The sequence below is a fragment of the Petaurus breviceps genome, unplaced genomic scaffold (genome assembly GCF_028583685.1).
Source record: "Petaurus breviceps papuanus isolate PSGF00001 unplaced genomic scaffold, PetGlider_PUasm1.0 428, whole genome shotgun sequence".
Taxonomy (NCBI): domain Eukaryota; kingdom Metazoa; phylum Chordata; class Mammalia; order Diprotodontia; family Petauridae; genus Petaurus; species Petaurus breviceps.
In genome coordinates, this window is record NW_027186331.1 from 5,003,209 (window position 1) to 5,029,746 (window position 26,538).

The 26,538-nt window shown below is 51.2% G+C and overlaps 1 protein-coding gene across 3 annotated transcripts in view; it reads right to left on the reverse strand.

The window, feature by feature from the left end:
- MED15 (mediator complex subunit 15) overlaps positions 1–25,128 on the reverse strand; it is a 50,888-nt gene extending 25,760 nt beyond the window's left edge. The window contains exons 1-8 of one of the 3 annotated variants that reach the window (XM_069100927.1): positions 25,039–25,128; positions 21,594–21,645; positions 17,291–17,320; positions 15,852–16,031; positions 12,301–12,560; positions 3,447–3,767; positions 3,239–3,301; positions 2,758–2,952 (exon numbers count right to left, since the gene is read on the reverse strand). In XM_069100927.1, the coding sequence (XP_068957028.1) occupies positions 2,758–2,952; positions 3,239–3,301; positions 3,447–3,767; positions 12,301–12,560; positions 15,852–16,031; positions 17,291–17,320; positions 21,594–21,645; positions 25,039–25,116 (1,179 nt within the window). In that variant the 5' untranslated portion in view covers positions 25,117–25,128. The remainder of the gene's footprint in view (positions 1–2,757; positions 2,953–3,238; positions 3,302–3,446; positions 3,768–12,300; positions 12,561–15,851; positions 16,032–17,290; positions 17,321–21,593; positions 21,646–25,038) is intronic. The other 2 variants (XM_069100925.1, XM_069100926.1) reach the window with 2 other exon arrangements.
- Between the last annotated feature and the right edge of the window lie 1,410 nt (positions 25,129–26,538).

Sequence of the window (26,538 nt, forward strand, 5' to 3'; positions counted from 1 at the left end):
GGTGGCACCAGGATTGTTCTCCCCAATCTACAGAGATCAGACTGAGGGTCGGTCAGTAAACGACCAGGCCTGGTCTGATTCCAAAGGGAGGCTGTGCCGCTGGCCCTCACTCTGACCCAGGGCAGGGGCAGGGTCAATATCCAGGGATCTGCTGGGGCCTCTGGACCCCCTCATTGCCATGTGGGGAGCAGTGCCCCAACAAGAAGATACGCTGCCACATCCCCACATGCACCATCCCTGCCCCAGTCCCGCCAGTGAGCCGGGGGTCACACCCAGACACAAGGCCGAGGAAGAACACCTTCCTCTCAAGCCCCGTCCCAGGCCGTGGGGGCAGCCTGGCCTGCGGCCACAAGGCCACTTGCTGACCAAGCCTGCCAGCTTCATTAAGGAAGAAGGAAGGGCCCTACCACACGACCATCCAAGCCTCCGTGGCTCCAGTCCGGGCTCTCAGAGAAAGTCTTCCTGACCCCCTGCGATCCCAATTTAAGCCTCTGCTGGCTTGGGATGGCTCCAGGAGCTGGTGCAGCCCTCTGACGCAAAGCTGCTTAACAGGGGATCTCAAAGGGAACGCCACGCACCAGGGGAGCTCACCTTGAGCCTGGCCTGGCCAGGAACAGGATTTACCTGTTGACAGAGACCTTCGGGAAGCGTTACCAACTCGAGCACTCTGATCTCCCTGCCCCCAACCTCCGGGGGCAGAGACCCTGCACAGGCCCCCTCCAGGGAGGGTGACCGAGGAGGAGCATGCCCAGAAGCCCCTGGCCATGGCAGAGCTGCTGGCAAACCAGCCCCATAGCCGCCCTTCCCTTCCCCCTCCACAGAGCTCTGTGGAGCCTTAAGAGTCAGAGAAACTCTGCCAGGACACAGGGGACTCCCCCGCAAAGTTCACTGAGGCCACAAGCCAAAAGCTCCCTCCTATGAAAGGTCACACAAAGACTCCCCTCAGGGAGAGGAGGGCGGCGGGTCACTGTCCACACCAAAGTGACCGCACTCACCTCCCTCTGGCTTTCATTTTGGATGCAGGCCCAGTACAGAGCTCCCAATGCTGATTGGCCAATTCTGGACATACCTGAGGTGGGCGAGGGCTACTGTGGAGGTCAGTGGAGGAAAAAAAGGCAGGGAGGGAAGGAAGAGAAGAAGGCCCACAGTGTGCAGAACTGGGGGGTCAGGGAGAGCCCTGTCCTGTATGAAGACACGAAAGGATGGCTGAGTCCAAAGATACGGGACCCCTGGGGACCCGCCCAATGGGCCTTCACAGGTTGCTGCCATGGCTGCTTCCAGCCCCACCAATGGCCTGTGGGCAGCATGAACGTGACAACGGGCCCCTCTCAGGGGCCTGTGTGGTAACTCGTGGACAGAGGCATTTACTGGCTGGTCTGATTGAAAGCAAACCCTTGGCTGGCTGGCACAAGAATCAGGTACAAGAAGCCTGTGAGGGAGAGCTGGGCCCTGCCTCATGAAGGGTCCAACTGCTCAGCTGAACCTGGGGTCTCAGGGCCCCCAGAGCTTGTCCAATCAAGCCCATGCCCCCTGGTGGTCATCAGATCCTCGCCTGTCACTGGCCCCAGCCAGCAGACTCAGGTCGTGGCCCCAGGGCTTTGGCGATTTCCCCAAATGGGAAGAGATCCTTCCTCCGAAAGCTCAGAATCACCCTATCAGAGCTAAGACACTTCAGACACCTAACTACCTCACACTGCAAAGGAGGAAACTGAGGCCCTCACAGGGAAAGGACTTGTCCAAGATCTTCTCTGCAAAATATTTTTAAAATACTTCCAATTTAATGGACAACATCCACCTCTTCCAAATAATATACACAATGGGTGCTTCACAGGTGAGGGATGAACTGAATGAAGAAAAGGTTAGTCACTAACCCTCTGGGCCTCTTCTCCCCCAAGAAGGCCTGGGAGATGAACCACAACGTGGGGCTCGCTCATGTACAAAGGGTCACTGTCCTTGCAGCAAAGCAGTGACAGGATCCAGGGGCAAGAAGAGCCTTGCTGCGGCCACACCCCAACTGCTGGGAGTCTGATCCCAAGGACACAAGGATGAGAAGTCTGTCAGGGCCAATCTCTCATCCTGACCTCGGCTGGTGGGCTGAGCAGACAGGGCGGCCCAGGGCTCATCTGTGCTCATCCCCTGCTAAGCAGGCCTCTAGCCCTCTCTAAAAGGCCTGGTGCTCATGACTACGGCCTCAAACCCATCTGAAGAGCGATCCTCACGAGAGGAGAGGGAAGGGAAGGAGGCCCCACCCAGGCCGTCACCCTGCTTGCCCAGGAGCCTTTCTGCCAGCCCCTCAAAGCTTGCTGCACACTTCAGAAGAAAGGGGGAGACAAGGGGCAAATGGAGGGTGTCGTGAAGTGAAGGACCCTCTGTGGTCCTGCAGAAGAGGACACCCAGGCCGGAGGCACAGAAATGCCACCTGTCCCCACACCTGTCGCCTCTCTGCTGCTCCACCCCCTCTAATTTCTCTCAGGATGGTCCTTCATGACCCCCATAGCCTGACACCCCAATCTCACAAGCCCACGTTCTCCTCTGCTGGATGCAGACCAGCGTCACGGGCACCCCAGCCCGGGGCACCCAGTGGGGATGAGTGCACACCTGTGCCCCGACTCCTCAGGACACATGTACAGGAAGCATCCTGCCTCCGAGTCCAGTCTCTTGCAGGAGAATGACCCAGACCCTCCTCAGAAAACTCCCTGAGGCCTGACCCCATGCACCTGCTGCAGGCTGGGCTGCTGGGCCCAGGCCCTCTCTTACCTGTCCCCCTGCTGCGGCAGCTGCGGCGGCGGCGGCGGCGGCCATCTGAGCAACTTGGGCCGCCTGAGCTGCGGCCACCTGCTGCTGCTGTTGCTGCTGTTGCTGCTGCTGCTGCTGTTGCTGTTGCTGCTGCTGCTGCTGCTGCTGCTGCTGCTGCTGCTGCTGGGCCTGCTGCACAACCATCTGGGCTCGGACCTTGAGGGAGAAAGTGAGCAAGTGCTGGATGCCAAGGCTGACAGACCCCCCAGTGTGGCCCACGGTTACCTCGGCCTGAGGAGCATCGTGAACAGAACACGACCCCAGGCACGGAAGAGGTCAGGAGGGAAGGCCCGGGGCCACGATCCTGGGAGGACGCCAGGGTTCAGGGAGCCAGGACAGAACTGGCAAAGCAGCAGGCGTCCTCTGAGCAGAGATGGAAAACGCGAAGGCGCCTGGGCCCTTGGCTCTGCCAGGAGCTGAGGAACACAGGCAAGCTGCTTACATTCCCTGCGCCTTCATTTCTCCTTCTGTAAAACTGGGGATGCTCCTCACTGAGAAAAGTACTCTGTCAACAGAAAAGCTGATGAGAAACGGGAGCTCCTGGCACGCCCGCAGCCCCCCTGGGCAGCCCTCATCTCATCTAGGAAGGGTGCAGGCCATCTCAGCCCGACCTGTGCCTTGCTGCCCTCAACAGGCCCCTCAAGCCTTACCTGCATCACTTTGAGCTGCTGTGGGGTGAGCATCATCTGCCCAGAGAGTGACTGGGCCTGCGGGACCAGAGGCTGTGCCGCCTGAGCCTGTGGCGGGAGCTGGGGCTGCTGGTTCTGAGACACCTGCTGCTGCTGCTGGGGCGGCGGCGCCTGCGTCTGCGGTGGCGGATGGTGGTGCAGCTGCTGGAGCTGCTGCTGCATGGCCTGGGAGGGCGGCGGTGCCTGCGATGGTGGCTGCGGGGGCGGCTGCTGGGGCTGCATGGCTTGTTGCTGCTGCTGGAGCTGCAGCTGGGCGATTCGCAGCTGCTGCTGTTGCTGCAGCTGAAAGCCAAAAACAGGCGTGTTCCTGGTTAGCGGCGGAGGCTGTGGGCCCAGTCAGGCGCCACCGGGCCAAGTGGCTCCAGGACAGCCCTGGTGTCACCACGGGGTGATGAGGCCGGACAGCTGAGGGCCACGCTGGCCACTGTAGGGGCTGCAGGAGGGAGGGGAGATGGGCTTCGTGGAACAACAAAAACCGCCAACACAACTCTTAAAGATAAAACAGCAGGACGCTGGCTGCAGCGATTCGAGGAGGTGTTTACCGCTGGAAAGGAGGGCCTAGAAGGTGACGCAGGCCCCCAGGCTGGCTCCAGGGACTTCTGCTAATGTTCCTGTCTGTGCAGTCACAGACCAGCTAGACCTGAGGCAGTGAGGGGGTGCTCACAACCTCAGTCCCAGTCTCTCAGACTCAGTTTCCTAATCGGAAAAGTGGAGACAATGATGGCCGCTCTTACTTAAAAGGTTGTCCTGAGCTCTTTCTGCGCCCATTGGGGGAGTGGCTACTGTTTGGGAAGGGGGTGACGAGGCCTCTCAGGCTCTGGGCTTCTCTGCGCTGTCTGCTGCAGTCGCTGCCCACGTGAGGGGTCCAGGCCTGCTGGCCGCCCCCTGCTCCTTCTCCCCGACGCGCCCTGGCATCAGCACACAGCCTCATATGCTCTGCTCTTTGTAAGTTACTCTGCAGAATCTCTATGGGCTCACTTGCCATACAGATTTGTATATACGGCCTCTTGGCGTCAGATCTCTGAAAGAAGGGACTGTTTCCTCCTTTCTCTCTGTACCCTCAGCGCCTGGAGCACACAAGGGTCTTCCTAAAGACCTGCCGATCCCCTGGGGAGAGCAGAGGTGCCCAGCACCCGCCTGGCCATCCTCACTCTCTCTGCCCAAGGAGCTGGCTTCTCAGAGTGGCCGACCTTCTGTGGACACTTAGCCACGGACAAGCCCTGGGCCTAGCCACGCTTCCACTCCATATCTCTGCTGGGACAATGAGGGGGCAGACTGAATGACGGCTCTGGTCTGACAAAGGCAGAGAACAGGATCTGACTTGGGCAAGGGAGAGATCGCACAGCTAAAAATAACATAAAATCAAATTTAACATTTAAAAAAGAAAACACAATCACAGAGTTATTTTTAAAGAGTCAACAAAAAAAGAGTAGAGAGGTGCACCCTGGGAAGGGGGGAATTTGCTTCTGGTGGCCTCTCACCCCACACAGTCCTGTGGTTAAGCCTTCCCTTTTCTCTTGTCTCCTCTATACTCACATGGCTGCGGCCGGCAGGGATGGAGCCGTGGTCATCCCTCTCCTACACATACGCCCAAGCCCTATTTCTAAAGCACAAACCTGCCTTGCACCAACCCAGATCTTCCATTAGCTCCTCAGCTGGCATTTAAAGATCTTGAAGGGAAATAAGCTTTATAAGGCACTCACTATATGTTGGGGCTATGCTGAGTATGTTTTACAAATATGGTCTCATGGGACCCTCATGCCAGCTCTGGGAGGCAGGTGCTGTTATGATCCCCTTTCTACAGATGAGGAAACTGAGGCAAACAGCATAGCTCAGTGACTAGTGAGCACCCAAAGCTGCTCGGATTCCAGCTTCGATCTTTAGCCCCAGGTCCTGTGCTCCAGAGCTCACAATGTAGAACGCCCCCAGACAGGCCACGGTCTCACTGACCTGGCCTTGGTGTCGTTCCCGATCCATGCTGAACAGCACCTGCCCCCATCAGAGCTGCGGCGCAGGCCGGCTCCTTTGGGGCTAGGCTCACAAGCCACCTCAAACATGATCCCCTCTGCTGCCTGGGCCTCGGCTTCCCACAAAAATCCCCTGGTAAAGGGTTTTGTACCTTTTCTATGCGTGTGTGTGCACATAATGTCTCTGGGTGCATGAGTCTGTGTGTGACTCTGTGTGCACGTGACATGCACAACGCCTGTGCCTGCACTCGTCCCTACATGTCTCTGCATGTGGGGGTGGGGGAGACGCACATGCCTGTGCCCACCTGAGGACGTGCTGCCCCCTCCCACAGAAGGAAAGCTCTCTGAGGACAGGATGGGTTCTCCCTCTGTCTGCGTCATGTGATCAAGCACAGGCCTGTCTGTGTGCCCCTGGTAAAGCCACTTGGTCTTGGCCCATGACGCTCTCAGAGGTGTGAAACCTGGGGAGAAGTCAGTGGCCCTGTCCCCAGTCACCCCAATGCTTGCTGGAGCCGAGGGCAGGAAGCTGTTGCTGCTAAGAACTTTGTCTTTCTCTATTAAGAAGCTCCATGAGGGAATTAAAGGGGCTTGAGCCCAGCTCCACTTGGAACCAGACCTGGCAAGCCAAGGCCCCAGCTCAAACCTGACCTCTCTAACTTGCTACCACAGGAGCCCCAGGCTCGTCACTGGACCTGGAGGAGGAGTCAGACCACATGGCCACTAGAAGGTCCCCCGCTCTTGGGCTACAGCATCTATGGTATCCCCTCCCCCCAGGCACACAGACCCCAGTGCCACTGTTCACAGCCCTGCTGCACCAGAGGCCCACCTGACTGATGCTATGACAACGTCTGTCCTTATGCAGAGCCCAAACCCATTCTGCTCTGACCTCGCTGGAAAGGCTCTCGAAAGAGCCCTTGCTCCTGTCTCCTTCTGCCAGGCACCAAGGCCATGCCCCTCTTCTAGAACGTTCCCTGCCTGTGACATCAGAGGGAGAGACCAATTAGAGAGACACAGGGGATGCAGGGGATGGGGCCTACCCCTCCCCCCCCAACGGCTCCCTCTTTGGACCTGCGACCTAAGGTGGGTGTGGTCTGACTGTGGTCTTGCCACCCAAGAAGACATCACCCTTGCCCAAAGAGCAATATCCCTCTGGAGCCCTGAGGTGAAGCCTCACCCCCTCCCCAGCCAAAGTTGCTAGGGCCCCATTTCAGCCTATCCAATAGCCCCCTTGGCAGGTAGGGCTTGTCCACAAACCCAGGAGGCAGGTCACATGCCAGTGCCACCCCAGACTAGAGCCCCCAGCCTCCTCAGGGGCTGACACGTGGAGGAAAAACTATTCTGAAAGCCTGTTACAAACCTGCCATTGCCCAGGCTGACCCCCACCACGTGGCTGGCTCTGGGGGCAGGGACCAGCGCCACCAGGCACTCAGGACCTCCATCTCCTCAGCTAGGCTCCCAAAGCTCACCCTCCTAGAATCTCACCTTCAGCCCTGACCTGGATTCTTGCTCAGCTAAATAAAAGCTCATCTGCTAAAATTCACACAGGAACCTCAAGACTGACGGGAAACATGATGACAAGATCTCACAACCACTGGCCAGAGCAAATAGTTATGCTCACTTTACTGGGGAGGGAAGAGATCCAGAAAGGTCCCACAGGCAGTGAGGATCTAGCTCAGCTCTGCCCTCTGCCTTCATATGGGGGCACAGGCCCCACAGCTATTTGCAGGGCCCAGAGGGGAAGAGGGCAGCTTCACTCTGCTAGGCCGGAGGGCAGGAAATCCTCAGGGAGGAGTCCTTTGCAGGGTGGAGGGGGAGGGGGAGCCTAGGGCCCTGACCCCTCCTTCCTCCTGACTCTGTAGCCCACCCTGGCCACCCTTCCAGGCTCTGCTCTGGGTGAGCTTCTCTGTCAACACCCTCTCAAGCCCTCAATGTCTCCCCCACTCACTTCTCTGCTGAGGCAGACCCCCTCTACATCTGTGTATGCAGCCCGTCTCCCATCACAGCTACTAGACAGCTCCAACTGTCTGTGCCATAAACATCTCAAACTCCACATGCCCAAAACAGAACTAGTGATCTTGCCCTCAAAACACAATCCTCTTCTCATTTTCCTGAGCTCCTCTTCTTCCTCCACCCTATGCAGTCAGTCATCATGAGCCATATGGTGCTCCCCTGGACTACTATGACACCCTCTTCAGCAGCCTCCTGGCCTCCAGCCTCTGCCCACTCCCAGCCATCATCCACAGAGCCATTCATAACATAGCCTCCTGGCCCCACCCACTGCAGGCGGCCAGACTACCCTTCTGGCCAGCCCCTCCCACCTCATTAAACAGGGCACAAGAAAAATCTCCATGAAGCCTTTCCTGATTTCCCCAGATTCACCTCCTCACAGGGTATGGCATTTACTGTAAATGTTTCCTGATATTCTAACGGATGGCTAACACCAGTCAGCAACCTGAGAGCAAGGACCATGGCATTCTGGCTCTGTATTCCCAGCACCTACCAGGGTCAGTGCCTGCTGACTGACTAGTGGGGGCAGGTGACAAGATGGCAGCTTCACAGAAGGAAGACCTTCCCAGCCACCAGAGCTGAACAGCCATGAAAGGGGCTGCTGTCTCAGAGGTCAGAGGATCCCTACCTCTGAAGGATGGAAGCTGACAGTCCAGTGGTTAGAGCAAAGGCTCTGGAGTTAGAGATCTGAGTTCAAATCCAGGCTTAGGCATTCCTAGCTGTGTGACCCTGGGCAAGTCTTTGTCTGCCTCAGTTTCCTGAACTTAAAACAGGAATCATAACACCTCCAAGAGCTGTCACGAGGACCAAATGAGATGATTTCTGTAAAGTGCTCAGCACAGAGCCGCCTGTCCTTTGCTCTCAGAGAGGACCATGACGTCAGGAAGGTGAGCTGCCTGACTTCTTCCCCCAGTCATTTGGGTCCAGCAGCCAGACACAGATCAGGATGACTGGACGTTGTTCCAAGCTTCTTCCCAGGTCTCAGTGTGATGGAGGCAATGCTCATTCAGTGATTAAGGCTAGGTAAGAAAGGAGTCAAAGAATGGCCTCTTTTGTCCCTGTTTGTCCTTCGTGCTGGGTGAGGACTATGGCATCAAGGAAGGTGGATGGGATTCATGTGGAGGGAGGGCTGCGCAAAGTCACCAGCTGGCATGCAGTAGGCACTTTAGTAAATGCACGTTTATTTCCTTCAAGCCCCACTCCTAAATCTCTTGCCAAGTCCCATCCATTCTCCCCCCACATCTCTAGTCCCCCCTTTCTAAACTCGCCAGTGCCTCCTTTGCTCATTCCTCACCTCTTCCCCCCAGGCCAGCCCAGCCTCCTGTGGTCTGGCCTGACTCCCATCTGGCCCTCATGTCCTTGTCTGCACCATCTCTCTGTTGTCACTGCTCTCACCAGGTCACTGCCCATTGCCTACAGAACCAAGCATCAGCTCAGGAGCCTGACTAGAACCAAGGTCCAACATTTTTTTCCACCTTCATTTACAAGCCCCTTCCGCCTTCAAATGAAAGCTATGATGCAGGCAAACCGGCCTGTTTTCCACTCTCCCCTATCCCTGGAAGAGACTCTGTGTCTCCCTTCATGGATGGAGACAGCTAGGGGGCACAGTGGGGAGAGTCAGGAAGACACGAGTTCCAATCTGGCCTCAGGCACTTAAGACCTTTGGCAAGCCCCTTTACTCTGTGCAGCCTCCTTAACTGTAAGATGAAGATAACTGTTGTGAGGACCAGACGAGGGGATCATTGTGAAGCCCGCAGCACACTGAACCCCGCCGACTCCACCTTGTGGCTGAATTCTACATCTAGTTAAGTTTGCTTTCTACACAGTTATGGGAATTGGGGAAAAAGCCTTGGCTGCATTGTTTGACCCTGGCCTGTGCCACTGGGAAGCGCGGCTGCCTCTCCCTGCTGCTTAGCTTCTTGGTTCTTCTGACCAGAAACTCAGCCTGATCCAAAGACTGGTGGAAGGAGTTTTCTCCCAACTGTGCATCTCCAGCAGCCCAAAGGTCTCACTTAAAAAACTGGCCTCATACTGATCAGTTATGTTTCCATATTCCTTTGATTGAATATAGACACTTGGGTTTCTGATTTCAGGAAATTGCACTAATTTACTCTCCCTCTCCCAACTCAAAAAGCCCCTAATCTTTCCTCTAATTAGAAATCAGATTACCAAATTATAGATCCTATTTTGTATCCTGTTTCTTATTATCTTTTAATATACAAATCTGTCTGCCCCCATATTCACAGTCCAGTGCCAGGCTGAGGAGGCCCTGGTCTCAATTGCTTATGCAGCTGGCACGTGCTACTTAACAAATCAACATGCTCTATGGCACAAGCCTCACGCCACCGTTGTTGGAAAAGTCAGCCAGGAGTACAACACTGTCTGGAGCCCCAGGATGGAGTTAATTTTAATTTATAAGGATAATTGAAATGTATCTATTAGGGAAACATGAGCATATTAAAAGTATTCCAGCCCTAAGTTGTAATTAGTGAAATTTTGCTCTTTGTGGAAACATTTCCTGAGTTCTGATCCCAGGGATGGTTGTCTGAATTGTCACAAAGCCGGCAGTCAGATATGCAGGTGTGGCAATCCGAGAACAGCCAGAGGCAGCCGTCTGTGCCTGGGATGACCTCTTTCTTTCTGAACAGGAAGCTCCCCCATTGTACTATTTTCTTTCTGAATGGAAAATCTTCCCACCTGGTTAATCCTGAGCCTGGCTTTTGATACACGACTGGCTGTCAGATGTGACTGGTACATGGAATCAAACAGAATGCAGGGAGCTTCTCACCTCTTATGGTATATGTCAGGTCAGTCTGTGCCCTTAAGGGAACAAATCTTGACGTTCCTCCTTTTCCTTTCATAGAAAATTTTTTATAATCAGGGCAGGTGAGCAGTAGGGGTTTTCTAAGTACAACACTAAATCTATTAATTAATAGATTGACACTGGAACATCTCTGAGTTACTATAATAGGATGCAAGCATGAAAAATCTTACAATTTTTAAGACAAAGATGTAATGTAAAAGCTTACTAATTAAATGGAATAATAAATCTTGAGAATGCTGTAGAATCTGACTGTTTTCTCTAAGAACTATATGCATATATACACACACACCTATGTATCTATATGTGTATCTACATCTACATATGTCCATATATAGATAATGGACTCTAAATGTTTCTAGTAGGGAAATTCAGGCTTTAGTAATAAGATCTCAAAATTGTATTAAGGATTTCACATACAAAATTACATTAAGAAAGTGAAATTATTTTCCCATTTCTAAAGTATCTGTCTGATAATTTTAAAAGATAGAAGAGGGCCAGCTAGGTGGCGAAGTACCAGGCCTGGAGTCAGGAGGACCTGAGTCCAAATCCAGCCTCAGACACTTAACTAGTCATGTGGCCATGGCCAAGTCACTTAACCCCAACTGCCCTACCTTCTCCACTCCAAAAAGCAAAAAAAAAAAGACAGAAGAGATCATTTGCAGTTACACTCCTGAATTTTCTTTTTAAGATTCTTATATCAGGTAGAGTTTAGATAAAGATAAAAACAGCAAATAGTATATTAAAAACTTAAATTCTCTTAGGTTTCAGGTTTGGAGAGCCCAATTTAGGAGACTATACACTAAAGAGTATTAAGTCTTGTTAATGGTGGATTTTAGCAGAATTATCTAGGAATCTCTACAAGCAGAGTCCCCTTCAGAGCTGTCCTGAGAAGGAGACCTATTCCAGAATGATCAGAAGAAGGAATTTTCAGGGACCAGATGGCTACAGGGGGCATCTGGGACTCAAGAGAAAAGGATTAAATGGACATTGGGAGTGGGTTATTGGATCCAGGGAGACTTAGGTGTTATTTAATATTGATGACCATCATTATAATGCTTTGGCCTTTTGTTTCATTCACTGAGTTTTCTTGGTTACCTTGGTGACATGTAAATTTCTCCTCTCAAAATCAGTCCACTGTGAGTCTTCTAAGTATTTTAATTGTAGTCTGATTTATGTAATTCTGATGACGGATACATTAAAAACCTTAGAAATTTGGCTACTAGAAAAGTGATCCATGAGCAGAGGGGGCACAAATGAAAAGGGGGAATTTCCAATCAAAATGAGTCAAAGGGGAGCTAGTCCCAATTTGTTGAGCAGCTGGCACGTGCTGCTTAATAAACTGATGAGCTGGGAAGCTGCAGCCTTTGTTCCCCCAGTCATTCCAACCAACCCACACAGAACAGTGTCGGGAAGAGGTAAGGTGAGTTATAATGCTTCTTCTCCTCCCCCCCCCTCCCAATCCAGAATGCTTCCCAGGAGCCCATTGGAATGTGCTTGCCTCCTCCTTTCTCGGTAGCTCAAGCTCCTGCTAAGTCAGTTCCTGTGATGGCATCCATGCCTGTCTTGGTCTCCCTGGCACTGAGCTTGGGTGTACAGATGGCAGGGTTGTGGGGGAGATGGGGAAGGAGCAGACAAGAGGGGGGTGCCTCATTAATGTGTGTTCAATCGCCATGGCTGAACCGCGATTGCCTGACCAATATGGAGGGCTTCCTCCTGGAGTTGAGGGGGACACGACAAAGGAATTTCTGAAATTCCTTCCAGACCTGAGAAACCAGGATCAATGGCTATACTTTTAAACTAAAGGTGGTAAAAGCCAACTTTCCATCTCATGTGGCCACATCAAGGTCCCAAGGGCTCGATCAGAACCTCAAAGTCAGAGCGCTAGACCTTGGCAGGGGCCTAGCCTCCCATCCTTCCCTTCCTGGCCTAGAAGCAATCTCAGGATGGGGAGCTCACTACCTGAGGCTTTCTGGCAGGTGCAGCCAAAGCTCCGTTAGCAAGAGCGTCTCCTCCTCACCTGCTGGCTCTGATGGTGGAATTTCAGCAGGTGCTGCTGTTGCTGCTGCTGCTGCTGCACAGCTGCCTGGAGCTGCTGCTGCTGTACAGCCGCCTGAAACTGCTGCTGCTGCTGCTGCTGCATGGCATTCTGCTGGGCCTGGAACTGCTGCTGCTGCTGCTGTTGCTGCTGCTGCTGCAGGGCCACCTGCTGCTGGGCCTGAAACTGCTGCTGCTGCTGCTGCTGCTGCTGCAGGGCCACCTGCTGAAGCTGGAGCTGGGCTGCAAAGACAGAGCCCGCGCTGTCCAGAGTGGCTCTGAGGCCCAGGCCGGCCAGGAGCCAGCCCGAGCAGCCTGCTGGAGGCCGCCCGCCCCCGGGCCCCCAGCCGAGGGCCCAGGCCATAGCGCTTCCCTGTGCCCGCCACCCAGCCTCCACAGCAAGGAGCTGACACTGCCCTGGGCAGGGCCAGTTTGGGGGGCATGCTCATTACCAGGGCTTTTCTTTTCTTTTTTGTTATTGGAAGTGCAAAGTAGAGAAAATAAATTGTTAATTAAAAGAAAAACAGAGCCTTTCCCTCTTCTCTAGCTAGCCTTGGTCTTCCACAAGGAGCCCTCCAGAGCCCTCAGCATGGCCAGAAACACCCCAAAGGAAGGCCCTGCCCCCATGATGCCACTGCCCTGAGCAGCCTGGGCTGACATCTCTGATCCTCTTCACCCCTGGAGAGTTGGGGAAGGCAGCATGGTGCAGGAGAACGTCCCCTAGCCCCGGGTCCAGACCCGGACGACACTGGGCCTGGAAGTCTCAGCCCAAGTGGTGATGGGCACTGGCAAGCACTCATGCCACGCTCCTCACCAAGACTCCCCCTACAGAGCTGAAATGAGAGGTCCCACCCAAAAACAATGGGGGTGGCAAGTAAGCCCCTATCCTCCTGAATCATGTCCCAGATCAAGACTAATGAATTCAGAAAAAGCAGGGAGCTCTGCACTGGATGGTGCAGAGAAGCCAGAGAACAGGGAAAAAACAAGAAAGCTTCCCCTTCACCTTCTGTGCCTTCATTCTGTCGACAACACAGCAAAGTGCGGGGACACTGGAAAGAGCCTGGGCACGGTGGCAGGGCCCAGCAACACATGGGAGGACCAACTGATCACGAGAAAACCTCCTCTCTCCTCCCCCCAAACTCAGCAGGCTCCAAGGGAGCCAGGAAAGCAGGGGCTGCCAGCTGAAAAGCCCCCGTGACCAGTCCTGCCACAGCTGGCCTGTCTGAGGGAGGGAACCCAAGCAGCAGGGCCAGCGGCTGCAGCCAAAGTGCAGCCCTGCCCTGTCGGGGAACTTCTCTGCACTATGCTGAGACTCCCCTGTCTCATCCACACCAGTTCACGCTTCACTTTCCCACTGGAAAGACAACCACCCCACAAATCTTGCCTTCCTGACCTGAATGCCAATCAGGGAACCAGCAGAGCCAAAGGTAGAAGGTGCTGGGGAGAAGGGCAGCCACAGGGGCTGGGATAACAGAAGTGAGTGTGGCCATGCAAAGGCACTCTGGAAATGCCCGTTTGGGTCAGAGCTTACTGGTGTTGAACAAAGGCTTCACAGAGTCACAGAAGTCAGGGCTAGAAACTAAGTGACTGAAGAGCTAGTCCAGTTCATTCATCTATAGCCGGGGAATCTAAGGTCTGAAAAGATCAGAGGACACAGAGCTAGCCTTGGAAGGACCTGAGGGGCCACTGAGGACAGCCCCCCTCTTCTTAGGCACAGAAGGGGTTACGTGGCTTTCTCAGAGTCACATGGCTAACTTCACTATTACTACATGGCCTCTGAGGCGAACTGTCCAAAGTCATGGATACTATGTGGGAGTCTTGATGGAGTCTTATCTTGCACTAAGCAGGATGGCAGGATACAAAGATGCAGCCAAGGAAAGCTGAAGGCCCCTTTATTCAGAATAAGGTCTTTATTCAACTGACTCTCCAGGACAAAACAATAGTGTGGGCAGATGAGTGCAGGGGTCAGTCTAAATTAATAAGAAACCCTGGTTTTATAGTCAGTGTCCATCAGTAGGGAATGGCCAAGTGAACTACAGCACACCAGTACAATGTGAAATGGCTGTGCTGTAAGAGACAATGTGTGTGACGGATCCAGAGAAGCCTGGGGAGGTGAACAGGTGAACTGATGCAGAGTCAGGGAGATGGCTGACACAATGACCACAACCATGGAAACACAGAGAACTCCCACCAAACAAACAGGACAGAGTGCTGGAGAATTTCGGAGAGACAGCTCAGCGCCAAAGAACAGATGCCTGCTCCTCTGCAGTCTGCTGACCAGTTTTGCTTAAAATAATTTTTTTCTTAGTTTAATTCTTTTTTAAATAAAAAATTCTTTATCATAAAGGATGACTCTGGGAGAGGGAGAATGGGGATATAAAGGAAATCTAGGAGATATAGAAACAAAATGTTGTAGTAAAAAAACCCTTCCTTTGAAGAGAAGTGTTTTAAAACCATTCCACATCACCAATTTACAATCAATAGACACACTAGCTATCAATTACTCTTGTTTACTCCATTAGGTGACATTCTGCTGTTGGAGTTTAGCAATGATCCCTACACAGTGTGGTACCATCTCCGCCCTGCAGGCCCACACAGGCCAGTGATCTTCCTGGGACTCTGCACTCGCCCTTCACTCCAATCCCTTCAAGTCAACGCTTCTTCTGCAAATGCCCCTGTCTCTGTATTGCTTGGGGGCCCGCACCCTGCAGCTTTACTTCAACTTTGGACGGAGAGGGGAACAATGAGATTGAATATCTGTTCCTTGGTGGGGACGGTTTAATGCACCGTCTCTCCATCCCCAGTGACTACAGAATGCCATTAATCACTGTGGATGCCTCAGAAATGACCGCTGACTGAATGATGGCCAGTGAAGGGGCAGCATCACTGGGACCCAAGGCAAGAGACGGCTGAGAAACAAAGCCAACACTGCCATCAACAGGAAGGCAGAAGGAAATTAATTAGGTCCTAACATCAGATTTTAGAGCTGGAAAGAGACCACAGATGTTAGCTGGCATGACTCCCTCATTTTACACAGGAAGAAAGTGAGGCCTAAGGGGAAGATGGTGCTCACTCAAGGTCACACAGATGGTAAGTGGCAGAAGCTGGATTGGAAGGCAGGCCTCCTAATCTCCAACCAAGCTGACTTTCTCATCTGAGTCTCACTGTAATGTCAAAGGGCTAATGATCCTTGAAATGAAGAAATATTCCCTGACAAGGTGGTCAGATGCTCAGTACCCAAGTCTGAACACCCCTCCAACAACATCCCAACACAGCTCTAGGGTCATTCTGCTTTTGGGGGATCCGAGCAAAGTCTTGCTTTTTTCTTCCCCATTTACCACAAAAGTAAACCATGGGATCCAACATCTAGCTGAGACTGTGTCAGGGCTTCCTCAGCCCTCTCATGATCCCTGGCAGAAGGGACAAGAGACAAGGTTATATGATCAGGAACAACATCAACATCAGGGAATTCCCAAAAAGTAGCTGAGTCATGGTACTTACTCGGCTGAATGGTGGCAGAAACAAGAGACATACCATGAGGGGGCATTGCTGAGGTGCCAGGTGGGGGCTGTCCCGAGAGGGCCATTGGCTGGCCAACTCCTCCGAGCCCACTTATCCCGCCCAGTGATTGGCCTGGGCCCCGAGACGCCATCCCAATTCCAGTCGTTCCAGTTGGGGGTCCACCTGTGAGGTTCTGTAGGGCATTCATAGGATCTGTGGGGGGATGGGGGAGGTGGGGGAAATGGCACCACTGCTCAAAAGAGAAGGCTCAGGCTGGTTACCCTGCCCTGCCCTGGGGGACACCATCGCCAAAACAGAACCCACTCCCCTCACTATTCATAGGGTTTCTTTTCTTTTCTTTTTTTTGGGGGTCCAGATATGCGAATTGTGGAAAATGCCCTCCATGGATGGGATCTGCAACTTCCCTGTAATCTAAGAGTCTAGGAACACTGCCAAGTCCAGGGTCACCTAGTCAATGTGGGATCCTGAACACTGGTGTCACACTGCTCTACCTAAAATGAGCCCCCACCCCCACTACTCCTTGGGGATAAACTGAGCAGGTCCCATATTCTTGATACTGAACAGGATTGAGCAAAAAGAAATTCTTCCCTAGAGCCAAAGCTGTGAAGTGAGTGGTAATCCTCATTAACTGAGCCTCAGCGAGCTAGGGCTAAGCAAGAGCCTGGTCCAAAGTGATTCCAGGTGGAAGTCCACCGCCATCCTTGGCATCTTGTTGCCTGCCTAGCCAAAAGGCTGCCCAGAAGAGTTCCCTCCCTACAAGGCCAAGTTCAGTAGGGCTTTGTGGCCTGCTCACTCACTGGACACTTTTTAGGGTCCTGACACCTTCTGACCCAGAGGACACCCCCCTCTTCCAAAGGATGGGGGGAGCCAGAAAGCAGCATGCTAAGAGAGAGCCTGAAGGTGCCCAGATGGGCCCTTGGGTACTGGAGAAGATGCTTGAGTTTGGGCCCCCTAAGATGTACTGAGAAATAACAAAACTCTCTCTTTAAATAGGGTATAGCCCAGAAAGTTCCCAGTTGGATTAATCCCGGTCCCACATACCAGCTACACATAGGGACAAGGAAGAACTGAACAAGAAAGGCAGGGTAAGCAAGCCCAGCCAAGAGAAGACAAGTGTCTCAATATCAGTATGGAAATAGTTGTCTCATTTTTTTGTGTGGGGTGGTTGGGTGGTATGCTTTCTTTCCTTTTTTGCTAAGACAAGTAGAATGTCTTGGGATGAGAAGAGAGCTCTCAATACTCTGAGCAATTAAATGAATTGTGCCCAGAAGGAGGGGGTGACCTTCAGTTTTTGCCCTAACTGTACGTTCTTTGAAAAGCCTTCCTCTGTTCATGGGGAAAGGCATCCAGCTCACAAGCACATTCCCAAAGCTCCCCCTCCCCGTCTCTCAATGACTGATCATAACATGCAATTGGGTGAAGGGTGGGGTGGGGGGAAAGGAAGTTCTTACCGCTAACAGAAGCCTGAGATTTCTTGTTATCTATTAAAGAAAAAACACAGACAAACCCTCAGAAGCATAGAGTTCAGTTCCCAAGCTGCAGACACCTCCACCCGCAATCTGCCTCGGCCTTCAGAAGTCACATACCCTGACAAAATGAGGCTCCCAAAGAAGGAAGGCCCAGCGTGTGGCTGAGGACCAGCCAGGCCCCATCCAGACCATCCCTGTGCTGCTTGGGGATGGCCTCGGAGGGCAGCCAGTCTAGTCATTATAGGAGACTTAGGATTCTCCAGGGAACACACGCCATTGTCCAGGAACCAAAAGACTTATCTCAGGAAGGCAATGCTTATGGAAACAACAAAGTCATAAAATGGTGTCCACAGGAGGTTGAGAAGTGCTCGGGCTATGCTGGATGGATGGCTGAGGTAGATGCCCAGAAGTGCATGCAAATCAACGTCAGCCCCACGACTGTCCCAGACTCCCAGGGCTCACAGGCCTCTAGGCGACCTAAGGCCTTCCTGGACCACAGTCCTCCACATCCTGGGACTGCCCCAGACCTAGAAACCATAGGAATTTCAGATTTTGGACCCAGAAGGTACACTGCTCAGACAGTTGGTTGAGGCAGCTCACCTCTCTAGGCCTTAATGTCTTTATCAAAATGGGGATACGCCTCTCTCCAAAGCCCTTCAAGTGTGATAGAAACATGAGCTCGATCTTACAGGAGATCACCAAATGCAATGACCTCATTTGATAGAGGGGCAAAGGGAGATCTAAGACAAAAGCACTCGATGCAGTGTGGGTAGCAGGAAGAGCTGTGGATCTAGACTCAGAGTAGCCGGGCTCCAACCCTGGGCTGGCCTTGGTCTGGTTAGCCAGTCTCCCTCCAGGCTGCTGTCACCTACAATAAGGGCATTACGCTAGCTCATCTCCAAGTTTCCTCATGGCTCTACAGTCTCCCCATCTTTGACTGACTCAAGGTCACTCCAGAAGAGAGTAACAAAATCAGGAACCATGAGCAAGGTGTCCCTGCTGAAAAGCTCTGAGAGCAGCAGATAACACAGACACATTCCACAGGAACTTCAAAGGAGATGCATCACTTCAGGAGGGACCACACTAAGTTGGAGAAAACTGGCGTCCTGAGGGCTGTTTTAGCTGGTAAAAGGAAAGACCCCAGAGGGACGAGCCAGCTGTCATCAAGGCCTCCAAGGACTGCTAGACGTGAGAACACTCAGCCCTGCTCTGTTTGGCCAACGGAGGCTGGATGTTAGGGGACAGCTTGCAGTGAGATGGCCCCCAATCCCAAGAGCTGGCAGGCTCCCTCTAGGGGAGCTAGGGGGATCACAGGATTAGAGACCCTTGGAGGAAGAGGTCGGCTAGTCCCAATTCCCCCTAGTGGATAGTGATCCCTACTACAACCTATAGAAAAAATATTTTCCCTTAACCTCAGGGTCCTTCCTAAGTACTGACTTCCCCTGACTAGATCATCCAATCTAAGTCAATCCAACCAGCATTTATTAAGCATCTACTGCATACAATGTATTGCAATAGCTCCTGGGGACATAAAGACAAAAGGAAAAACTGTCTCTGTTCTTGGGGGGCTTGCATTCTACTAGAGGGACACAATGTGCCAACAGGTGGACTTCCACTCAATGATGTGGAGAGGAAGGAGACAGCATTTACAATGAAGCTGGGAGGATCAAACTGAGCTCATCTGAAAGGAAGAGGACAGATGTTTGAGGCTCGAGGAATGGTCCATGCAAAGGCACCAAGTTTGGGGAACACACCAAACAGGCCAGTGGGGTTAGAAGTGTGCTCATGACAGGGAATAACAGAGAACAGCCTGAAAAGGCCAGCAAGAGCCAAGGAGAGCAAGCATCTACTCGTGAGCTCGGGAGGCCATCAGCCTCCCTGCCGGGAGTGAGTAAGTCTCCATAAGCAGCACAGAGGCAAGGTCAGCTGTGATCTCCTAACAAACATTACAAACCAATCCAGTTATATATTCCCAACAATACACTGAGAGGAGCAGTAGCTTGCCCAAGGTCATACAACCAGTCAGTGGCAGAGCCAGGACTATTGTTATACTTAACCAAATTCCTGTAAACAAGGATTAACAGAGTCATTCTGGGTTAAAGAGAGATGATTCTCTAGTTGGCAGGTCATTCATGCACTTAATTCTTAGAGCACTTTCATTTTAGAATAGCAGAGGAAAGAAAGACAAGACAAACAGCTCAGTGCCCCCACAAAGGAGGGGCTGTCTGTGGGAGGAAGCTGGGACTCTTGCCGAAGATCTTCATCTCAGAGGTTAACAGTGACCTAGTTTCTTGTTCCTCCACAAGGCCCAGTTATAGAGAGAATCTGGTGTAGTATTTGGTGACTGTCCCAAAAGAGTGACTGAGGATTCCAGGACTGGAAGCGGTGTGATTCAACTCAGAAAGGCCACAAAAAATCTCTAAGGTGGAAGGCATCCCAAGACAGCATCCAATCCAGCTCAAGAGAACCTGAACCCAAGAGACTCCCTCTAGGTCACCCAAGTCACACTTCTGCTGAACAGACCCATGGCCAGCCCAGACCAAAGAGAACCAAGGGAAAACGAGAGAGAAAGTGACGAAGGCTCACCATGATGGAGCCATTACCTTTCTGATGTGCTGCTGACCAGTCACGACGTGATCATGGAACCAAAGAATATGAGCTTCTCTAAGTTGAAAGGCCCCTGAGAAAGGCTCTTCCTCAACCTCCTCTTTTATAAGAGATAATGACCAGTGCCTGGCATACAGCAAGGGCTTAATGAATGCTTGTTGACTGACTGAAACCCAGAAAAAGGAAGGGATTTATCCAAGGTCCCACAGAGAGTCTATAGCAAAGCTGGGCCTAGAACCCAGGGCCCCGGATCTCCCAAACTGGTTTCCTTTCCTCTATACTACTGTGGGTCAAGGGACAAATGAGCAACCATCCACTTAAACTGGAAACCTTTCACCTAAGTAATAACCAGACTCAACTCTGTTAAGGTTCTAGATCAGACAAGATCGGACACATTTTTGTCCCCACTACACAGGAGTATGGCCACAGCCTTTCTGAGAAGGGGATTCCCAGTCATCTTGGCAAAAGTGGGAGATCAGCACTGCATGGCACTTGTTCAATGTTAGTTTCCCCCCTTTTTATTCTAAGGAATGGGCTTGGGAGCTGGGGAGGGGTGGGGTGGGGTGTAGATGGTTACAATGGGAAATGCCACTGGTTTAAAGAATAAAAGATAATGTTTTTCTGAAAATGTCCATCTCAAGCCTCAGAGGTCTGAGGAAGTTGGAGCTATTAACTAAAAGAGAAGCATCTGCTCCAGAAAAGCAGCGAGCCTTAGGAACTTCATGCCATACCCCAAACCGATCCAAGAAAGAGGAAAAGGGCTCACGTGTCCAAAACTATTTATAGCAACACTTTTCAGAGTAGCCCCAAGCTGGAAACAAAGGGGGGCCATCAAATGGCGAAGCAAATTCTGGTGGATGAAGAGCCATCAAACAGCTGAGTGCAGTAAGAAATGACAAATGGAAAGTGTCGGGGGAACTGGGATGGACGGCTCCAGAAACTGAGGACAGCTGAAGTAAGCAGAACAGGAGAACAACATCCAAAAGAAAAACAATCTGAAAAGCTCTCCTCATTCCCAAGGCCTGGGGCTAGAGGTGAGGCTTGGAAGGCAAGAGACATCCACACCGGAAACTGGCTTTGGCTGAGGGTTGCTTTCTTTCTGGCTTAACTGTTGGGGGAGGGGGGGTCCCCGTTAATTTGAAAAGACAGAGGTAAATCTACTGAGGAATCTAAGGAGGGTGGAAGGCTGTGCATTTGCATTTCAAAGTTCCTCTGACAGCAAGGCAGCTCCAGAGGATCAGAGCAGGCCTGAGCTGAAGGGGGCTCTCATTTGGAAAGAAAAAGGCAACTGAGACCTGGAGTCCCACAACTAGGAAATAACAGGATTCAAATCCAGGTGGAAAAGGAGAAAAAAAGAGCTGTAAGCAAAGAACAAGGCAAAGGGTCCATGACACAAAGGAGTCGAAGTCAGTGGTGGGGCTTGGAAGATAATCTGGAAAGTGATGGCTGCCTGGTAAGCTCTCTGAGGGCAGGGCCTTTCCTTTCATCTCTGGGTCCCCAGGACCTAGCAGCAGCTCCTGAATAAAGGACAGGAAATCCTCAGCTGAAACATAACTACTTGTGCTCAGTGTGGCTAGCAGGACCTCTCCAGATGCCCCTCCACCTCCCCCCAGGCTTGTTCTCTGGGCACTTTCCCAATGACTCCCTAAAGCCAAAAAATACAAAAATTGTTACTTACGAATGTCTCGGAAATGGATAATGAGCCTGGCCACAAGGGAAAGATATTCGTCCTAAAATTAAAAAACAGGAAGCAGTTTAATCCAAAATGAAGAAGACAGGCACTTAATGACTCACCATTTCCCTTCCCTCAGCAGAAGGGAACCCTTCTTCCTGTGGGCCCGCTGAGCCACACACTGACAGATGGCAGGGGCTGGAGCACAGGCACTGAGGACCCATGTGGGGAGAAAATGTCATGAGAGCCTAAGGGAGCTGGCCAAAAATGGGCTGAGAGGACAGAGAGGCCAAGACCAAGGGGGAAGGTACAGGGATGCAAATCTTGGGTTAAACCTGCTGTTCCTCTGCTTCAGCTCTGACCGCCAGGGCTGGGTGAGCTCTCTGAACACAGGACGCAGAGCGCTCTAGCTGGGAGGACCCCGGAAGGCCAGCCTGGATGGGACCAATCTCATTCTAAAGAGGGGAAGCCCAGGTCCAGGGAGGGGAAGGGAGAGAGCAGCCCTGCAGCTGGAGTCAGAGGCCTGAGAATAAAATGGCCTTGGCACTTTCTCAGTCTAAAAGCCCTCCCAGATCTGTTGTCTTAAGAAGGCAGTTTGGATTAAGGAAAAAAGAAACTTTTTGATGGAATTTGTACTCAGCGTACCAAAGGAAGATAGCCATGGGCCGGAGTGAACTCTGGCCAACCCCAGACCATTTCCCACCTAGAGGGAACAGCTCTCTTCTTAGCCACTCAGAAAGGGCTACAATCTTAATCTCCAGCACAGGAGGAGACCCTTTAAATCCCACAGAAGAAACCGAGCAGTTTGAAGACAATTTTGTTCTTAGAATGCTAACCCCCAAAATCATACTTTAACCTATTATGACCCTTTTTTCTATTCAAGATTCCTGATAAATGACCTTAGGATAGAGAAGTTCAAGGACCAGGGAGGGAAGAAGGTTGCTCCACCAGCTTGGACACAGAGACACTTCTCTAAGTCAGAAATTCCAGGACTTAGAGTAATACTAAATAAATAAAAATTATTTCCGGTAGACTCTTGCCCAAAAGCTGGAGTCCAGAGTCAGTATTTTCTCTTCGACATTGAAGCTCTCTAAGCCTCAGTCTCCTCATCTATAAATAGGGCTAATAAAACCTACTCTGTACATATAATGCTTTGTTAACCACAAAGCACCATGGAGGTGTCAGCTAGTGAGCACCCAAATGCCTCCCACTGCTGAGCTGTCATTTGTGGACAAGAGTGGCCTGGTATCTCCACAGCCAGTAATCTCTAGGCTTTACTTCTACAGCCCCCCGGATAATAACAGTTTGCTCGATCCAGCTGACAGTTTGTAAAGCTCATGGCTGTGGTGAAGAAAGCAGAAGTAATGGCAGCCCCATTTTACAGATATGGAAAGTGAGTCTCACAGAGTAAGTGACTTGGGGCCCTGTAATGGGAATGTAAATTTTTAAGCTCTTCCCGGCCCCTAGGCTAAAGTGCACCTAGAGCCTGGGGTAGGTTGCTTGTTTTTCAGTAGATATTTTTTGATTGGACAGTGAGTCAATAAGGTTGTTACATTCTCTGAGCCAGGAGAAGGCTATATAAGCCCTGATGTGTAGCTTTGTTTTGGGGCTCATTTTGAGAAGTGTTCTGTGATTTGATCATATGAGACTCTGGGAAGCCGTTGGTTGGTGAGAGCCCCGCCCCGGCTTTGAAAAACCCAGATGCTGATTTGGTATGGATGTAATGGTTGGACAGTTTGGAAACCCTGTTTACTTGATCTGTTTCTCTGTCTTGATAATTCTGTCTGTATTCTGAAGTTCGGGGTGCTGACCTTTTTCCCCTGAACTAGGTAAATGATACATATTTGACTGATTAAAGTAAGCTTGTTAATCCATTTTGAGTTGCTTTCCTTTATCAAAGCAGATCCAAGAACCTGTGTTGGCAGACACCCTGGGGATGCTTGGGGTGCTTGCCGCTACAGGCCCCAAGACTACTAAGGTGTAGACAGAGGCCTGGGCACTTCCCATGACTCTGTGTGCATGGAGGCAGTGGAAGGCCAGCCTTGGTTGATACAAGTCAGCTCTGGAACCTACATTGCATCTAATCCGATATGACCTAGCATGTGTGCATATATCTGTGCCTGTGCGTCTATGTGCACGTGCATGTGTCTGTGTATATGCATGCATGTGTGCGTGTGCATGTTTCTGTGTGAAGGTAAAAACACAAGGCATTGATAGCACTTCCAAAGCACCAGTACCAGGGTTCACCTGGATGATGACTAAGGGCCTTCTGAGCTACGTGTCTATGGGCCTGCCCAGGAACCTAGATGGCCTCTGCTGCCCTGCCCACCTGAAGGAGCCCCCATCCTTCCGGGCATTGGAAGCTTTCAGAAGGGATAGAAGCCTCGCCTGCCTCCCTCTCCTCTGAGGCCCTTCTCTTCGGGATCACTCCAATCCCAGCCAGTCTCTCTGCCAGAGAGAAGTCCAACAGGAAATCTCCAGCGACAGCTCACCGAAAACAGGGTTTAATGGGCTGGTTCCACCTCTTGTTTGGAACCTTCACAACTGGCTGAGTCAGTGGCGCAAAGAGTATCTTGTCCCTTTTACAGATGAGAAAACTGAGTCACTGAAGTGAAACTCTCAAACCCTGCTGCCGGTGAATAAAAAGCGGAGATCATGTGATACCTTCTACCTGCTGCCATGTGATGGCAAACAATGCGTTATCCACTTAGAGAAAGAGCACATGGCACGCAACATGGGGAAGCAGCGTCAGAGTGCTGGCCAGCATTCAGTGGAGTCATCTTCCACGGTGCAGGCCTGCCCAGTCCATCATCGAGTGTCTTGTACCTGCACAGTTGGCAGGTTGGTCCTTGCATCTGCCCAGTACTGCCTTGGCTCCCCAGTGCTCCCCACCCCTTGGCCCAATCTCACTTGTCAGCAAACCATGCTTTTTAAGTGAACTCCCCCACCCCAACAAGACCATCACCTTGACCTCTTGAAACATCAGCTTCTCACAAAGGGGCACAGATGAGAAAGTCCCCACCATGGCCACTGAAATCATACACATAGAAGCACTCTGAAAACAGCACTATGTAAACAAAAGGTATCATGATTATTTTTATTGCTGTTATAGAAATGAGCCTCTAAAAAGATTTCATTTTTACAAAAATAGAGACAAACAAGCCAAAAAGGTGACCTAAAATCCTAGAAGGGGTTCTGGAGTTAGAGTCAGAAGGTGAGGAGTCCAGTCCTAGCTCCATGAGCCTGGACAAGTCCCTTTCCTTGGCCTCAGTTTCCTCACCTGCAAAAAAGGGAGACTAATTCTTGCATTCCCTCCCTGATAGACTCATTGTGAAGAAGGTCTGGCACATGGCCCAAAGGAGTCAGCCCTTCCTCTACCCAAGAAGCCGCTTCCCCACCTGCCTCCCACCATCGGTCTCAGCCCTCCTCTCCCAAACCAAACAGGCCTTACCCGGGTTTTGGCCTTCAAAAACACGTGGCTTTCCATGTCCTTGCTGGATTTACTGTGCGCTACCCCGGCCTTCCGCATTGCCTCTTCGCTGTGATACAAAAGGCAGAAAAGGCGTTACTTGTAGCAGTCCTGACTCCTGTTTCTCCTGCTCCCGCTCCCCAGCTGCCCAGGGATGCAACCAGGGCAAGGCAAAGGCTCAGGGCCTGTCATGGGGAGGCAGGCAGGGGCTCTGGGGGGAGGGCACCCTCATGGGCCTTGGAGGCAGTGGGGTCAATGTTCCTACCAATGACGTACAAGCAAACCACAGAGATCAGTCACAGCCAACAAATATTTACTCACTGTCTCCTATGTAGTGTACCAGATTTGGGAAAGCAGGACAGAGGAGTGTGTACAGTGAGAGTAGAGGAATAAAGGACAGCCCAAGCTCAGCAGTTTCACCCTCACACCCATAGAGGTTCTTTGGTTCTTTTACTGCCCTCCTCCTCTTAAAAGGCCCTCCGGTGTGCAGCAGATGGAAGCCAATGAGCGACAAGACCAGTAACTGCGTGCTCGACCCACTGAGAGATCCCATGTATTTGGGCAAGAACTCACCGAGTGACAAAAACCTGGGAAAATGGGAAAGGAGTCTGGTGGAAACTAGGAACAGACCCAACGTATCCCATTGTTTACCAGAATAATCTCCAAATGGGTACAGGACTTAGACTTCAGGAGTGATCATATAAACAAATTAGTGGGATGGGAAAAAAATGATCTGTCAGATTTATGAACAGAGGAAAAGTTTGTGATCAAACAAGAGATAGAAAGGTTCATGGAGGTAAAATGCATGATTTTGATTACCTAAAACTTAAAGAGTTTTTGCACAAACAAAACCAATGTAACTAGAATTAGAAGAAAAGCAGGAAACTGGGGAGGGGGGGGATCTTTGCAGGAAGTTTTCACACACATTTTATTTTTTAAATATGTAGGGAACTGAGGCAAATTTACAAGAAAAAGGCATTCCCCAATTGATAAACGGTCAAAGGATATGAACAAGTAGTTTTCACAGAAAAAGAAATTCAAACTATCAATAGTCATGTAAAAAAATGCTCCATATCATTAATAATTAGAAAGAGATGCACAACAACTCCGAGGCACCACCTCACACCCATCAGATTGTCTAAGATGCTAAAAAGGAAAATGACAAATGCTGGAGGGGAGATGAGAAAACAGGTATATAAATGCACTCCTGGTGAAGCTGTGAACAAATCTAACCACCCCAGAAAGCAATTTGGAACCGTGCCCCCAAAGCTACTAAATTAGACCTAGCAATAATGCTACTAGGTCTATACTCCAAAGAGATCAAAGAATAAAGAAAAAGACCTATGTATATAAAAATATCTATAGCAGCTCTTTTTTGGTGGCAAAGAATTAAAAATTGAGGGCATGCCCATCAACTGAGGAATGGCTGAACAAAGTGTGGTGATTGTGATGGAGTACCACGGTGCTCCAAGAAATGACAAG